General features: G+C 37.0%; 1 protein-coding gene across 5 annotated transcripts in view; it reads right to left on the bottom strand.

Moving 5' to 3' along the window:
- The window catches only part of PTPRC (protein tyrosine phosphatase receptor type C), a 120,276-nt gene that overhangs the window by 40,304 nt on the left and 62,545 nt on the right, over window positions 1-17,427 (bottom strand). For 3 of the 5 annotated variants that reach the window (XM_023224742.1, XM_023224739.1, XM_023224741.2), the window contains 7 exons: window positions 14,416-14,490; window positions 13,286-13,312; window positions 10,626-10,859; window positions 9,028-9,156; window positions 8,495-8,632; window positions 5,217-5,336; window positions 1,411-1,569 (listed from right to left, as the gene is read on the bottom strand). In XM_023224742.1, the coding sequence (XP_023080510.1) occupies window positions 1,411-1,569; window positions 5,217-5,336; window positions 8,495-8,632; window positions 9,028-9,156; window positions 10,626-10,859; window positions 13,286-13,312; window positions 14,416-14,490 (882 nt within the window). Of the gene's footprint in view, window positions 1-1,410; window positions 1,570-5,216; window positions 5,337-8,494; window positions 8,633-9,027; window positions 9,157-10,625; window positions 10,860-13,285; window positions 13,313-14,415; window positions 14,491-15,238; window positions 15,383-17,427 lie in introns of all 5 variants that reach the window. The other 2 variants (XM_023224738.2, XM_023224740.1) reach the window with 1 other exon arrangement.

Raw genomic sequence — 17,427 nt, 5'->3', positions numbered from 1 at the left:
CTGCTTGAAATTTTACAAACTGATGCCAGTGAAGATGCTTTTATGCTTTGTTCTTAAAATTCTATGACTACATCTGAAGAAGAGACAGAATCCAGGATAACAGTTTTTTAATTTTTTGATTTTACAAGTTTATAAACCCTAGATGTTAACAAATGTGCCAGGTAAATATTTTTGCTAGAATAAAGATAGAAATCTTGTAGGCTAGGAAGTTCATACTGTGTCCGGAATTGGTGGTTTCTTGGTCTGGCTGACTTCAAGAATGAAGCTGCGGATCCTCACGGTATTACAGTTCTTAAAGATGGTGTGTCTGGAGTTTGTTCCTTCTGATGTTCGGAGTGTTCTGCGTTTCTTCCTTCTGGTGGGTTCGTACTGGCCTCAGCAGTGAAGTTGCAGATCTTCCCAGTAAGTGTTACAGCTCATAAAGATGGTAGGGACCCACAGAGTGAGCCGCAGCAAGATTTATTGCAAAGAGCCAAATAACAAAGCTTCCACAGTGTGGAAAGGGACCAGAGCAGGTTGCCACTGGCTGGCTCAGGCAGCCTGCTTTTATTCCCTTATCTGTCACCACCCACGTCATGCTGATTGGTCCATGTTAAGGAGAGCTTATTGGTCTATTTTACAAACCTTGAGCTAGACACAGGGCGCTGATTGGTGTATTTACAATCTCTTAGCTAGACATAAAGGTTTTCCAAGTCGCACTAGACCCAGGAGTCCAGCTGGCTTTGCCCAGTGGATCCCACACCAGGGCAGCAGGGAGAGCTGCCCGCCAGTCCCACGCAGTGTGCCAGCACTCCTCAGCTCTTGGGCGGTAGATGGGACCCAGCACCATGGCACAGGGAGCAGTGTTTGTGGCTCGTAGGGGAGGCTCAGGCAGTGCAGGAGCCCACGGCGGTAGGGGGAGGCTAGGGCATGGTAGGCTGCGGGTCCCTAGCCCTGCCCCACGGGGACGGCTGAGGCCCTGCCATAATTGGGGCACGTGAATGTGGGGCAGCAGTGCTGGGGGACCCGGTGCAACCTCCACAGCTGCTGGTCCGGGTGCCAAACGCCTCACTGCCCTGGGCTAGCCGTGCCAGCTGGCTGCTCCAAGTGTGGGGCCGTGGAGCACGCGCCCACCCAAAACTCATGCTGGCCTGTGAGCCGCTGGCCTGTGAGCGCCTTGCACAGCCCCCGTTCCCACGGGCACCTCTCCTTCCACACCTCCCAGCAAGCAGAGGGAGCTGGCTCTGGACTCGGCCAGCCCAGAGAGGGGCTCCCACAGTGTTGTGGTGGGCTGAAGGACTCCTGAAGCACTGCCAGAGTGGATGCCGAGGCAGAGGATGCACCGAGAGGGAGGGCTGCTAGCACATTGTCACCTCTCAATACCTTGCTTTTTACCATTTATGGAAAGAAGCATTAAAACATATAACTTACGTGCACTTTTAGTTATGAAATTACATGTTGCAGCAGTTCCATTACGTTGCACTTTTGCAACGATGTAGGCATGTAATGATAAATCATATTTTGTATAAGGTTTCAAATTTTGCAAATCATATGTTGTCAGGTGTTTATCCAGATCGAGGCATTTTTTTGCTGAGGAAAAACGTGAAAAAATTTAGTAAGTCATTATAAGTCAGTACTACCACATATCTAATTTGGTCTCTACATCATATTGTTCCAAGTGGATTTCAAACTATTGAGTGATTGAAAAATAAGTACATCCTTGATACTCAAAAGTACCCATAATTATCAGCCAGTGTATTGAACAAATTCAATTATCATTGGTAAAATTAAATATTGAAAAATTATGGTTTATGTCATTAATTTGGTACATAAAATATTTAATGAGTTCAGACTCATTTGCAAAGATGATCTCTTTTTTTTTCTGAGAAAACACAGCCCCCAGTGTATACTATAAGTCTTGAGTTGCATGTTTCAGAGTGATTCTTTCTTGGAAAACCTTTTCTGATATATAATCTCCAAACTTTGAACATCGATCAGTATTAGCTACTGTTTTGAATGTTACATGCAGAATCCATTTGATCATCAGTCATTAGGTTGATTCTATCATAGTAATTTGAACACTAGAGTAATTAATGGGAGCTGTGAGAATGAGGGAGTTTCATGCTGGAAGTGGAATTCAGTTGTTCATTGAAAGGTAAGTGGAACTGAGTACATGTAAGGGAGAAAAGAAAACCTTATAAACCAAAGAAGGAATGTTTCTGAGTTTAGAAACAAACCTGATCAGGACAACAACTCTGGCTGGGGAGGCATATGAGAAGTAAGACAGTGTCTAAGTGTGTTTTCACACTCAGGCAGAAGACTTAGCACTTGTTAAGTAAAAACATCACCAGCTGCTGCTATTTTTGAGTAGCCAAGTGACATCAGGAAAGAGGATGATTAGAGTGGCAACATGTTTCTGGAGAGCAGTTACAGTGATAATAATATAATATCAATAATGATCTTAAAAAACAATAACTCACTGTATGTGCCAAGCACTGTTTCAAGGGGCATACATGAAATAATTAATTTAACCATCACTGCAACTATTAACTGGTACTCAGTATCATTTGATTTTACAGATGACAAAACTGAGCCACAGTGAGATTAAGCAATTTGTTCTGTTTTTTTCTTAAAAAAATAAAAGGCATTACACAAAATAATTTCCAGCAACATCATGGTGGTCTTGAAAGGTGCCTATTGCTTTCAGTAACTTGAAAAATAATCCTTTAAATCCAATAAAGCACAAAAGGTCTCTTCCCCAATTCTCCAATTACCAAGAAGCTTCACTGTCACTTGCCGTCATTAAGTTAATGAGAGAAAACTGCCGTTCTCCAAAATATTTTATGCTAAAAATGTGAGGAAAAACAAACACACTTGGGAGGCCGAGGCGGGCGGATCATGAGGTTAGGAGATCAAGACCATCCTGGCTAACACAGTGAAACCCCGTCTCTACTAAAAATACAAAAAAATTAGCTGGGCATAGGGGCGGGCGCCTGTAGTCCCAGCTACTCCGTAAGCTGAGGCAAGAGAATAGCGTGAACCCGGGAGGCCGGAGCTTGCAGTAAGCCGAGAGGCGCCACTGTACTCCAGCCTGGGCGACGGCAAGACTCCCTCTCAAACAAACAAACAAACAAACACAGGAGCAGAAAGAAAACAGATCAAGCTACTAAACTTGAACATCTATCACATTTTCTGTTAACCTCAGTTTCATCATATGAACTATGAAGATATGTGTGCACATCTCCACTGAGTTATTAAAATAGTTGATAAAATCTTTAAATAATACGTAATAAAAAATACCTGCTAAATGAAGAAAACTAAATTAATGTCAATTGCATTTTTTTCTCCTCTTTTAATCCCTCTCTTTTAGAGACACTGAAAAAATTAAATTGTGAAGTAATGAAGTGAAATTTAATATCTGATTAAAAAGTAATACAAACTGCAAATTTCATAGACTTTCTTCCTGTGGATTTTTAATAGTACTTTTATTTAAAATGGTGAGAAAAACTAAATTGCCTTAACAATACTATAATCCTATCAACTCTCTTTGCCTTAGGTAACATGGGAGAGGAGAGAAGTGTATGTTTGAGATGAAGAAGAAAACAAAAGCAGAGCAGGCTGTTTAGATAGAGCTGGCTCCAAAGAGCCCTTTATGCAGTGTTAGGGCATGGTCCAAAGCTGCATTCAGTCACCAGCTGGCGGCTTTGGAGAAAAGAAAACACACACCCTGATATCATCTAGCCTCCCCTTCTCAGCCATTCAATCCCGTTTAAGTGTTCTATGTGGACAGCTATTAAATTTGGGTAACACTATTTAGTTGCCCAATAAGAAGGATCCATGATAGTTGCCAACAAACAAAGCAAAATTCACAGACTGCTACTAACTCATTACATCCTTTTTACCCTAATTATGCAAATACAGTGGAAATACAGTTTAAAAAAAAAAACTGTAAAATATAAAAGAGCCATAAACGCATAAAATGTCTACCATATACTCTGGCATTGACAATACTCTCTATTAGAGAGAGTGTAGACGTTGAAGAATGCAGCAAGGGAAAGTGAATAGAAGATTCAGAGAAGAGAAAAAAATGAACAATGTGTTCTCATAGAAGCTACACAAAGTGTTTATAAAAGAGGTGTCCAATGAGGCAGACAGTACCTCTGCTGTTTTATCTTCCTGGAATTTCCATTTTTTCTTCCTGTAGACTTAACTTTTAAATTTACCATAACCTCAAATATATTATATATATTTCTTTTCCTTGGCCTTTGAATGTTAATTTGAAAACTACATGCATATCTAACTTTGCTTTTGTAGTCTGATTATTAAGACCTAAAGACACTAGCAAAAAAAAGGCCATTAAAATATAAAATAATATAATGAAGAAAAATAGTCTTTCACTTTTCAAGTTTTGAAATTTATGTCTGGTTCCTTCCCCAGAGCACAGAGTGACAGAATTCTGTAAGAGGTTCACTTCACTCCTATTGTAACCTATGGATAAAAGAATAGAGAAAGGGCTATCCCAGGCATTGAGGATGCTCTGAGATATGCCACTGATGTTATTTTCTACAAACATTTTAGATCCTTTAAATTGTCCAGAAGATATTTGTTCTCTTAAATAGCATATCATTTGAACATTTCATGAGTGAACTAGTCATAGCACATTTCTTTCTTGTTATTTATTTATTTATTTATTTATTTATTTATTTATTTATTTAATGCATTACTTCTGCAGAAGTCTAATTCTAAACTTAGAACTATGCTCCCAAGATTATACCAAACTGGCCTCAGTGGTTACGTGGGCCCATGTTCATTTTTATTCACCCAACATTTTGTCTGTATTATCAGCTGAAACAAGTTTTAAAAGGGGTTTGCTTGTTTGTTGGTTTGTTTAGAAGTCTGAATGATGAGTTCAAAGTGGTTAAAATCACTTACAAAATACTTGCAAGACAGAAATGAGTATTGTCATCCAGAGATTTTCTGTCCCTAGGCTTTGCAGCACAAAGATTTAAACTAAGATCAAGAAAGACAAGCAAATATTTAGAGTGTTCTGGATTTTAGTCATTTCTGAGGCTGGAAAGCTTTGAATGAGTGGAAGCAATTCTAAGATCAGGGTGTATACTATGCCTATCCAGTCTCTAAGCAGAGAGGTTCGTGGCTCACTGGCTCGATCAAAATTCCTAGTACTTTCAAATTTTTGATTTCTCTTTTCTGATGAAATTAAATTCTACACAGATTACCTGTCTTGTTTACGTAACAGAGGGTAAAATTATCAAATGGTCTTTGAGGAGGATTCCAGGTAATTACTACTTGATGTGCAGCTTCATTTGTACAAACAACATTCTGAGGCTGTCCTGGAACTGTTAAAAGAATAAGAATGTTAAGTAATATGAAAAATAAGACATGGGTAAAGCATTCTTCATATTATAAGCATGCATTATTGATAACCATGTTTTGACAGATCATGAATTAAAAATAAAATTTAAAGAAATGCATCTGGGCTTATTTAATTTGTTTTAGAGTAAATTCCTTTAACAAAGTAAATGTCACACCAGATTGGCATTGTGAAACCTAAGCATTCCACTGACTTGAAGATATCTGAGAAGCCCCTCTTCCTTTCATGCACATTATTCATGTATATTATTACCCAGATACTGCATACAAATCCTGAGATTTGTAGGTTTTGCTGTGCTGAAAACCTGGCATTCACAGCACTAATAAATGTAGCAGTCATTGAGTAGCACTTGTCATTGCTTTCAGTAACTAGTCATTTGAAACTGAGAAAAACTGATAAATGTTTAAATAAAGTGTATGAAGTAAAATTGACCTTAAAATGTACCCATTAGAGATATAGTTTAATGAGTTGTAACAAATGTATGCATCCACATAACCAACACCACCATCAAGATGAAGAAAATTTCTGTGATCCCAAAATGTCCTTCTGTGGCACTTCCCAGTCAACTCAATTCCTTTGACCAGACTTACATAGCGTCTAATCAACTTTCTGTTACTACAGGTCAAATTTGTCTCTTTATCCATTGCATGTAAATAAAATTAAACAGTAAGTACTTTTTCACACCTAACATATTGCACTCAATGTAACGTTCTGAAGATTCATTCACTTAGTTGCATGTGTCATAGTTACATTTTAAAAATCTATCAGTAGTTATTGTAAAGATATACCACGTTTTACCTATGATTAAGCAGTTAATACACATTTGGGCTGTTTCCAGGTTTTGGCTATGAATGAATCTGCTTTGTCATGTTTCCTCTTTGGTAAATACCTGTAGTGAAATTCCTGGGTCATGGCTGCACATCCTAACCAATAGTTACTAGTATCCGTCTTTTTAAGTCTAGCCATTTGAATGCATGTGTAGTATTATCATCTCAGTATTGTTTTAATTTGCATTTCTCAGATAACTAGTGATGTTGAGCATCATTTAATGTGTTTATTCACCACTTGTATATCCTCTTTTGTGAAGTATATATTAAAAATGTCCATTTTCAATTGAGCTATTTTATTCCTATTTTGCAGCTGAAAGAGTTCTCTATATATTCTAGAAAAATTTCTGTTGTTGAAAAAATTAATTTTGATTTTTTACAATGTATTGCTTTTTTATTTCCTTAATGGCGTCATCCAAAGAGCAGGAATGTTAAATTTTGATGAACTCTAATTCATCAAAATGTTTATGTTTCTTGCTTTTGTGCCCTAATAAATCTTTGCTAAAGGCACACATTTTCTCCTACGTCTTTTGATTAGAATTTTTATAATTATCGCTTTAGTATTTAGGTCTGGAATCCATTTTGAATTAATTTTTGTGTTTGTTGAGAGGTGAGAGCTGATGTTCATTTTCTTTCTACAGAGATACCAGTATCATTAGTTGAAAAGACTATTTTTCCCCCACTGAAAACATTTTGTGCTTTTTTCAAATACAAAACATAGTTTTCTGGGATTTCTATTTTGTTATATTGATTTACAAATAATGTAATAATTCTGGTACTTATAAAAATATATTAAAATTTTCTAGTTATGCTGAGGATATAGTTTTTACATAGTTTTATTTGCTCTTCTTGTAGCTATATATTATTTTGGAGGATTTTGAGGAGACATGGATTTAGGCAGCCTCTTTAGTGTTCAACTATCCTTTTTATATAAAACTTAGAATCATGGGCCAGACATGGTGGCTCACGCCTGTAATTCCAGCACTTTGGGAAGCTGAGGTGGGCAGATCACAAGGTCAGGAGATCTAGACCATCTTGGTTAACATGGTGAAACCTCGTCTCTACTAAAAATATAGAAAATTAGCTGGGCATGGTGGCACGCGCCTGTAGTCCCAGCTACTTGGGAGGCCAAGGCAGGAGAGTTGCTTGAACCCAGGAGTCAGAGGTTGCAGTGAGCCGAGATCACCCACTGAACTCCAGCCTGGGCAACAGAGCGAGACTCCGTCTCAAAATCAAATCAAATCAAAACAAAACAAAATTTAGAATCACATTAATAAGTTGTGTCAAAAATTTCTCAATATTATCATTAATAAACAAGTTCAGTAACGTGACAGATTGCAAGATCAATACAGAAAAAATCAATTGTATTTTTGTACATTAGTAACAAATCTGAAAATGTGATTAAGAAAACAATAGTATTATAATCAGGAATAAACTTAAACTAGAAATAAATTGAACAAAAGAATTATAAGACTAATGCACTGAAAACTACAAAGCTACAAAACATTTTTAAAATAAATTAAAGAAGACCTAAATTAATGGAAAGACACCTTGTGTTCATGAACTGGAAGACTAACATGGTTAAGCTGGCAATATTTCCCAAACTGATCTACAGATTCAAGGCAATCCCTGAAAGAATCCCAGATGGCTTCTTTATAAAAATTGAAAAGTTGATCCTTAAAGTCATACAGAATTCCAAGTTCCCTTAGATATTCTAAACAATCTTGAGGAAAAGCAAGAATTTGGGGGAACTTACAGTTTCCAATTTCGAAATTTACTACAAAGCAGCAGTAATTGACAGTGTAAGCATGACATATAAATCAATAAAATAAAACTGAAAGTTCAGAAATAAACCCATCATTATGGTCAACTAATTTTTGATAAGAATGGCAAGACTATTCAATGGGGGAAGATAATAGTGTTTTCAGCAAATGGCGCTAGAAAAATTAGATGGCCATAAGCAACAAAATGAAATTAGACTCTTACCTCACACCATACACAAATATTAACTCAAAGTGGGTAACAGAGCTAAATTTAAGAGCTAAAGCTATAAAATTTTTAGAACAAAACATATGGATAAATATGCATGACTTGGCAATGGACTTTTATATATGTCACCAAGAGCATAAGCAAAAGATGTAAAAATAGATAAATTGAGCTTCATCGAAATAAAAAGCATATGTTTAAAAAGTATCAAAAACAGTAAAAAGACAACTCATTTCCTATGATTCTCAAAGAATTATAAGAACATGAAAAGGAAAGCAATTTTATATATAAATGTAAGTAACATACTCACTCCCAAAATCTGTTTTTATAATTTTAGTTATATTAGTATACTTGTTCTTATTATAGACTATTTCTGAGTCACACTTATACTCATATTCAGGTTCAAGGTTTTTTAAATAAATGTCTTCCTTATCAGATGTTTTATCACCTGAAATAAAGAAATATTTCAAATGAGTATATCGATGCGATATTTCACACACACATGTATTTTCTAATTTCACATTTATAATTCTCTATTTAATATTTATAATAATTGCCAAGAAAATTATTGTAAATTAATTGACTTTTAATTTTTAGATATTTATTTTTCATGAGAAGTATTAATTTATTTTGTGAATTTGTTTAAATGGTATATAGATAGTTTAATTATTTGACTCTAAATATACCACAGACCAAGAAAAAGATAAGAAAGAAAAAAGAGAAATAGAGAGAGAACAAGAGAGGCAGAGAAGAAGAGAGAAAGGACAGAGAGTAAAATTAAATAATATCTAGAGCAACATTGTACCACACAAAAAAAATCTCTGGTCAATGTTATATTCTTACCACATTGAAATCTGTAGGTAATTTTACTTTTATCACAAGTAAAGCTTTCAATAATTTCCCATTTTAAATGAATAGTGGTATTTGCTTCTACATCCTTTGTACAATCATCTAACCGAAACTTTTCAACCTCTGTCAGGAAGATACAGAAATAAACTTGATTAGTATTTCATAATGTGTGCCCCAAGCCCTCACTCATTCCTAAATTCTCAGTTAAAGCCACTGAAATTATGTTAATAACATAGAATTTGGTAAGTTTTGAGATTGCTATGGGGAAAGTCTAATAACTCTAGGGATTTGGTGGTTTTTTTATTATTTACTTTATTATGTTTAGCACCATATATTTTGGTAGTGTTTCATTTATAAGTTATACTACATTAAAAATGAAATGCAAGCAAACATTGATAAAATCGTAGCTTTTGCACATTTTAAAAAAACACTCATTCTGTTTTGTATTTTTGTTTATATCTTCAATGTTTTGTTTACTCTTTATTTACTTTTTTTTTTTTTTTTTTTTTTTTTTGAGACGGAGTCTCACTCTGTCGCTGGGGCTGGAGTGCAGTGGCCGGATCTCAGCTCACCGCAAGCTCCGCCTCCCGGGTTCACGCCATTCTCCTGCCTCAGCCTCCCAAGTAGCTGGGACTACAGCTACCTCGCCCGGCTAGTTTTTTGTATTTTTTTTTAGTAGAGACGGGATTTCACAGTGTTAGCCAGGATGGTGTCGATCTCCTGACCTTGTGATCCGCCCATCTCGGCCTCCCAAAGTGCTGGGATTACAGGCTTGAGCCACCGCGCCCGGCCTTTATTTACTTTTAATTGAATGATTATTATAAAGAGTATTGGGGGTTTCCCTCTTGGGAAATGCATTTTTAAGTATTGTTATCTTCTGTGTTTAATTGGCAATTTATCTCAGTATATTTAGGGAAAATGAATAAATTAAATGGATTTTAACATATTTAAATGTTAATAAATTTATTAACAGTCTTGAATTATAAAATGATATTACTTTTTTAAAAAAAATTACACAGCTCTGGAATCCCTTTTCCAGAATGCATTTGGCTAAGAGATGCTTCCCCAGAGTCTGCCCGACGCCTGTCACCCCCTCCTCTTTCCCAGCAGTGGCTTAGCTGACAAAACCAGCTTGATCTCCCTAACATGACCATAACCTTCCTTTTTGTGAATGTGTTTTAGTTCTTCCTGTACACATCAACTCCTTTATGTTTCTCCCTAATATATTTCAGATATACTTAAAAAAGAATAAATATATGTACATATATAATTAATGACTTCAGTTAAGTAGAGGAGAATAAAGAAAGCTTATAGACAATCACTTAGCAGGATAAATTATATTTAGTGCACATGAACATCTCCCTGCTAAAGAAGTAGAAGTGGTGATTTATGAATGTAAACAGAAGGCTTATATGACTCTATCATTTTTACTTGGTTAAGAAAGCAGAAAGTTCACCCACTCTTTTCCAAGGGACTTCCTTTTCCTCAGCCCTGTTCTCTCACCAGACCAGTTCCTGTGACCAGTGGAGAACACCACACGCGAAAGTGTACTGATTTTATAAATTTATGAAAAGAAATAAATTGATATTTACCTGGTGGCACATCTAATTTTAATTCTCTAAGAGGATGTGTACATGAATTATGAGATATGAAAACATTCATTTCTTTACATTCTGGAAGATCAAGCACCTCATTGTTTGTGCAAATATTGTGTGTGTGATTATTGTTTGTACATTCCACATTCTCATTAACATTTAGCTTTGCTGTAAATAATTTAGTTTTCTTGTTATATAAGTAATCCACAGTGATGTTTGCATATTTTTCAGCTAAAAGAAAATAGAAGATAGAGTGTTATCTTATTTTTCTAGAATAAACAAAACCACATTAATGCAAATACCAAAATATCAAATCAACTAACCAAATATCCCCAAAAACATGAAAAGGAAGAAACATATCAGGTGCCTCCATATGATTTTTCTCGTAATTCTCTGTGCTTTACTGCCGTATCAACAACCCCAGCTTGTAAATTTATATTTGGATGATTACCAGATGAGTGTCTGTCTTCCTAGCTGGACTTGGAACTTCCATGAGAGCAAAGTCTAGTCTATTTTTATTATCACTGTCAATCCAGGAATATGCATAATATATATCATTAATGGGAACTCATTAGTTACTTGTTGACTTGATGCACACATAAATGATGCATCTGAGACATTTATTCTTGCTTTATAATTTTCTTGTTTTCTAAAATGTAGTTATTAACTATCTGTTTCTTCATATATGTGGAGCATTAATTACTCAGAGACCAGAAGCCCTAATTCATTCCTTAACTTGGATAAAATTATGATTGATAATATACCTCCATAGCACCTTTTTTTTTTAGTGTCAACAATTTCTGCTGAGTGATAAAAATATCTTTACAACAAATATAAATTTATTAATTCATTGTTATTCAACAAAAATTATTAAGCCCTTGTCATGCGTAAGACATGGTCACCAACACTAGGAATTCAAAGGCAAGTTAGATATAATAGGCTTTTAGAAATGTATCCTCCAATGTGGAGGCAGACAAGAGCATGAATTGCAGGAGGCATACAAACCTCTTCAATAAGATTATGCCAGAAATAATGTGGCACTAAAAAGAGAGCGATCTGTTCCATTTGGAAGGTATAGGACAGGATTTCCAGAGAAAGTGACTTAGTTTGTGTTTTAAAATATGGACAGGAAATAGAAAAATAAACATGGGGTTTGGGGAATGAGGTTGGAGCAGAATTCCAATTGTAGAGGAAGAGCAGGAGTGGCCACAGAGGCAGGAAGGAACAGTATATGTTTAGAAAACTGTAAGTGGGTGACTCATGCCTATAATGTGAGCACTTTGGAAGGCTGAGGTGGGTTGATCACCTGAGGTCAGGAGTTCAAGATCAGCGTGGGCAACATGGTGAAACCCCATCTCTACTAAAAATAGAAAAATCAGCTGGGCTTGGTGGCATGTGCCTGTAGTCCCAGCTACTTGGGAGGCTGAGGCAGGAGAATCACTTGAACCCAGGAGGCAGAGGTTGCAGTGAACTGAGATTGTACCACTGCACTCCAGCCTGGGCAACAGAGTGAGAAAAAAAAGAAAAGAAAAGAAAAAGAAGGAAGGAAGGAAGGAAATAAGGAAGGAAGGAAGGAAAGAAAGGAAGGAAGGAAGGAAGGAAGGAAGGAAGGAAGGAAGGAAGGAAGGAAGAAAGAGAAAGAAAGAAAAAAGAAAAGAAAAGAAAAGAAGGAAGGAAAGAAAGAAGAAAAGAAAACTGCAAGTGGTTCCATATTACTTAAGTGAAGAATATAAGGAGGCAATGATGCAAGAAGAGAGGAGGAGAGGTGAGTAACAACATGATTATAAAAGATAATATTAATTAAACAGACATATGAAGGCCACTCTTTACACTAAATGTATGGAAAGCTACTGAAAGCAGTGACTCCAGTGGTGAGACTTAGAAATGAAAGGAGAGATAAGCCCTGACCATGAAGAACCACTTTGCTTCAACTGAGAATCAAGGAAGAAAATGAGAAAAAAAAAAAAAAGAGAGAGACAAACTGTTTTCAGGTATCTGCTTTAAACCAGCCCCTAACAAGCAAGACACAGAGAGAAAGAGAGAGAGATTTTTCTTCTTGATAAGCTTTGAAGGTATTATCCACATTTTATATTTAGCATCACACTGAATCCTTGTCCTCCCCCCGTGCACCAACAAACTTGCTGTCATTTCATTTTTTTTTTCAAATACCTAAACTAAAATTAAGTGGCTTCACCAAAGTTGTCTAACTGGAAAATTTAGTTTTCAACTCTTATTTTGGATTCCAGGGTTATATGTGCAAGTTTGTTACAAAGGTATATTGCATGATGCTGGGGTTTGCAGTAAAATTGAATTCAACACCCAGGAAGTAGGCATAGTTCCCAATATAGGTAGTTTTCCAACCCTTGCCTTCCTCCCTCCATCATCGCTCTTGTATTTCCCAATGTCTATCATTGCCAACTCTATGTCCCTGTGTAGCGAGTACACATCTTGGTACTCAAATCTAGGTCTGAATATAAAATCAAAACATCTTACTACTAAGAGATACTAGCTCTTAAAATTTGAGACTAGTCATTGGTGAGAAATTAGAGCCAGTGAGTTCAGTTTGCTAGTGGGTCCTGAAAGCTTGGAATAAAGAAAGATGTAATTAAAGTGCTATCCCAAAGTGAGGTATGCTGATTCTAAGTAAATAAACTTACCACATGTTGGCTTAGATGGAGTAGTAGCTGTAATGGAGGAAAAAAGAAGGTAAATTACTAAAATTTTGCTTTAGACTATCTGCCATATCATTTTGGGGAAAGCTGATTTACAGTACTTCTACTTCACAAAGTCTATCTAGTTAGATTTAACAGAATATGAAGAATTTGCCTAGTACAGGTTTTCATTTCAAAACTTAAAGCATTATAAAGGAGTGAGCTAATTCTATAAACTTTTTCATGAATATACCCAATAAATGCAATTAGCAATATTAAGACTTTTAGGTACACATCTAATTGCGGTATGGCAACATGGCTGAAGATTCACACAGCCAAAAATATTTTAAAGGTCTTCATTTGTTTGATTAGTCTTGATGTCAATTTATATAATTATAACTCCCATAGTACGAAGTTCATACTTTTTGTTAAAAAAAAAAAAAAAAGTCAGAGAAAAGGCAAGGACTGCTTCATTCTCTAGATTAGCTTTTGTAAGCTCTTTGCCCATCTACTAGATCCAGGGTAACATATTGCTCTCTCAACAAATCGAGTAGTGTCTTGTGTGGGTGTACGCATTTCAGTGAATAATTGGGAGAACATGTGCTTTGTGTAAGCTAAGAGATCTCTGCTCATCTCGATTCTGGGTTGGAAGAATCTGGGGAGAATGGTGGGCTTGCAAGCTCTGATCAGCTTACTTGCTGATTCACAGATACCAGCATTGCTGTAGCCACCTGTCAATGTCTCTTTCCTTTATCTCCACGCCCTCTCACTGCTTAACTGGAACTCTGCAATCAGCCCTCTGCTGCTCACTGCTTGCAGTGGACAGCCCCTTTGACCGGCCTGTTCTTTCCCATACTAAGACCTAAACCCCTGAGAGAAAAAGTTCCAGTAGATGTGGTTATTTCTCACACATGTTTTCTGATGGATTATGACAGTAACAATTATATCCTGATCTCATCAGCTGTTGCACTGCTAAGCAGAGAAATATCTTCCTGCTCTTCCATCACCCTCAGGATTCAGACACTTAATGCAACTTAAAGAAAGGAGCCTGAGGTAGAGTGGGTAGAAGGCCCTTGTGAGAGCACATCACCAGGCACGTGGGGATTGCGTGGCTGCACGACTGAGGGTAACATCACCTATTGTTGGGGTTGAAATGACAGTGCTTCCAGAAGGGCTCAGAGTGGTTGTTTCAGAGGCATTAAGGTAGGAATCTGCAAGAAAATGAACAGGAGAATAAAAGTTAATGTATTTGTTATATTAAAAGGTGAAAGAAAAACTCTTTAGCAAAGATAATTTCCTGATGGAATCTTTTCTCTATGAGTCCTCGTTTGATTTGACGTTTGCTTGTTTTAAAAATAATAAAGTGAATCAAAGATTTATTTCGAGTCATTTAAACTGAACATTGTATAGATTGAGGGAAAGCTATTCATTCCTTGATATAATTCTTAGTTGATGTGCAATCTTCCTCAAACTATTCATTTCCCTTTCATTCGCGGCTTTGCATATTTGGATTCTAATAAGGGCCACAATTACTCTTTTTAAATATTTATTACATACCAGATTTTACATATTCAGTCATCACATTAATATTTTGAAAGGAGTGTTATTATGTCCATTTTTACACAAAGCAAATCTGACATACAGAAAGTATTAGTAATTTGCCCTATAATTAGCTAGGAAGTTGAAGAAACTGGATTTGATCCCAGAGCTATATGACATTAAGGCTTATTATTGATTCTTCTTTGCCATTGACTTTTGTAATGTTAATAATAAAATAAAATATGCCCAGATAAAGCTTACTGGCAGTTTCTTTTGCGTAATTTGGTGTTAGTACGTGAACATTTGTAAAACGAGAAACCTGCAAATAATATTTGGCACAAAATAAAAGAGCTGCATTAAAGTTTTGAGTTTCCATTTCATTATCTATAACTGAAGACACCTAGAGCACCATAGTCAGACCTGAGGTGTTCGCTGTGATGGTGGTGTTGGAGGTGCGTGCAGGTAAGGCAGCAGAGCTGTTGCGTGCAGGGATGAGGGTGGTTGCTAATGGGGAAATTGGGTCTTTAGGAAAGGTGCTGGCTGTACTCCTCTCTCCTGGGACATCTGCAATCAGAAGGGCCATCAGTACTGTCAGTTGTGTCTGTCATGCAAGGACAATAGTCAGATAGCCAACATAAGCACAATTACTAAAGTTAAGGCAAAGAAACAAACCTTCAAGTCCTTCTGCTATACCACGACACATACATTCTACAGAACCGTACCAAAAACACCAGGGCTTATGAAAAAGATGACTTTAGGGGCAGACAACTGGAAACCTATGTGGCTTCATAATCAGAGCACAACTTAATATATATATATATGTGTATATATATATATGTATATATGTATGTATATATATAGTTTGGACAGCCCAAGAAGTCTAAAATGCTGGGCTGCAGGCTGCCTTAGGCAATATAAAAAATGCATCAAAGCGGTAGACACAGGTGCTGTCTTAGTGGTGCTGAGACCACGTAGATGGAGGTAGAGCTCTGAGTGTGAAAGGTTGGCACGGGAGGAAGTGCAACTTGTTACATGCTGAGAGCCTTGCAGGCACACACCTCTCTGGGGAGGGATCCCTGGGTGCAGGTGCTCAGTTTTAATTTTCTTAAAATAGAGCTGAATGGGATCCTGCCTGTGCCACAGCATGAGCTCAAAGGTTTTCTTTTTTTCCCTTTCCAGCTGAAAGTTACAATTCCACTTTCACAATTCAGGCTCCCCTAGCCAGGAAAAATCAAATTGGCTTGAAATTCAACAAGCTCCACATTACAGTGGCATCATTCTCTTATTTTCCAATCACATAGGGGCTAATTGGTATAGAATCTTGTGTTGTAGCCAAAGAAACTGCACATTGTACTGGGTTAGAACTTTTCATTGTCAGGCTTCAAATTATGTAAGGTATTTTACATCATTGCCCAACATCACATCCAGAATTACAGCACAGACAATCAATGTATATTCATTTGGTGCCTACTAGATGACTAGCACTATGCTAGTTGCCATGGAAAAAGCAAAATAAATATGAGCTACCCTCTATTCAAGAGCTTGTTGGGTTATTTTCTGTCAAGATCCCTGGGGTCATCAGTTTAATGACGTGAGATTAATCTCACATTTGCAGGCAGAGTCTGTATTTCAGCAGTGATACATGCATGCATGTTCTGAACATGGCTTTGATTTGAGCTTGCAGGTGTCTACCAGTTACAAATGCAGTACGGTCTATAATTTCACACATACATTCCATTAGAATTGAAAATGCATCTTCCAAATAATTGAGCATGGGTTCTCAGCTCAGTCTTCAAATGCCGCTAAACCACAAAATTTAACTAAACCATAGAACAGAATAAACAACATAAACATGAGGTTTTCCATTCTGGATCCCCAGAGGAGGGCTTCGGCAGAACATGTAGAAGAGTGAGGAAAGCTCATTTATTCATCTTTTAAAAAACTCATCCAGACATAGAACTGGCCCTCCGCAGAGTTTTGAAAGCAGCCTTTTTCCACCTTCTTTTCCACACTCCTCTCACTCACTTGTTCTGTTCTCCCCTCTCCAGCAGACCCTGCTCCCAAGCTGTTTTGAGGCTTCCACTCTCAACCTCCCCAAACTCCCTACCTTCCCCCCTCCTCACTTGAAAACTTCTCTTCTCTTGTTATGCAGGAACTCTCAGTGGTGGTTATGGGTGGCATTTATAATTTTAATTAGGTTGATTAATCCTAATAGATTTTTAATCAGTGGAATTAGCCACTTTGAGAGGAAGAATTCCTTGATCAGGACAGAGCAGACTAGTCTGTGTGACAACTAGCCCCCAGGGGTCAGTCTCCTTTTGTTATTTTACAGTTTCTGCCCTTCCACAATTTCGGGTTCTGTGGGTTTGCTAAAAGCTCCAAATATTTTTATTGTGGTTCCCATGGCAGCCGGACTAGGTGGAATGAGGCAGGTGACGGCGGCTCTTCTCCCACTCGTTTAAAGAGGGTGGATTGTCTGGAATGATTTTTATGCCAAAGGCACAGTTTTAATACAGCAAAATAATAATTATTCTATATGATGTGCTTGATTTCCACCTAAAGCAAGACCATGTTCCTGCCAGCTACATAGGTCTACCATTTATATCTTT

The sequence above is a fragment of the Piliocolobus tephrosceles genome, chromosome 1 (genome assembly GCF_002776525.5).
Source record: "Piliocolobus tephrosceles isolate RC106 chromosome 1, ASM277652v3, whole genome shotgun sequence".
NCBI classification, from domain to species: domain Eukaryota; kingdom Metazoa; phylum Chordata; class Mammalia; order Primates; family Cercopithecidae; genus Piliocolobus; species Piliocolobus tephrosceles.
The sequence above is the reverse complement of the archived record's forward strand: the minus strand, read 5'-3'. Positions and strand labels throughout refer to the sequence as shown.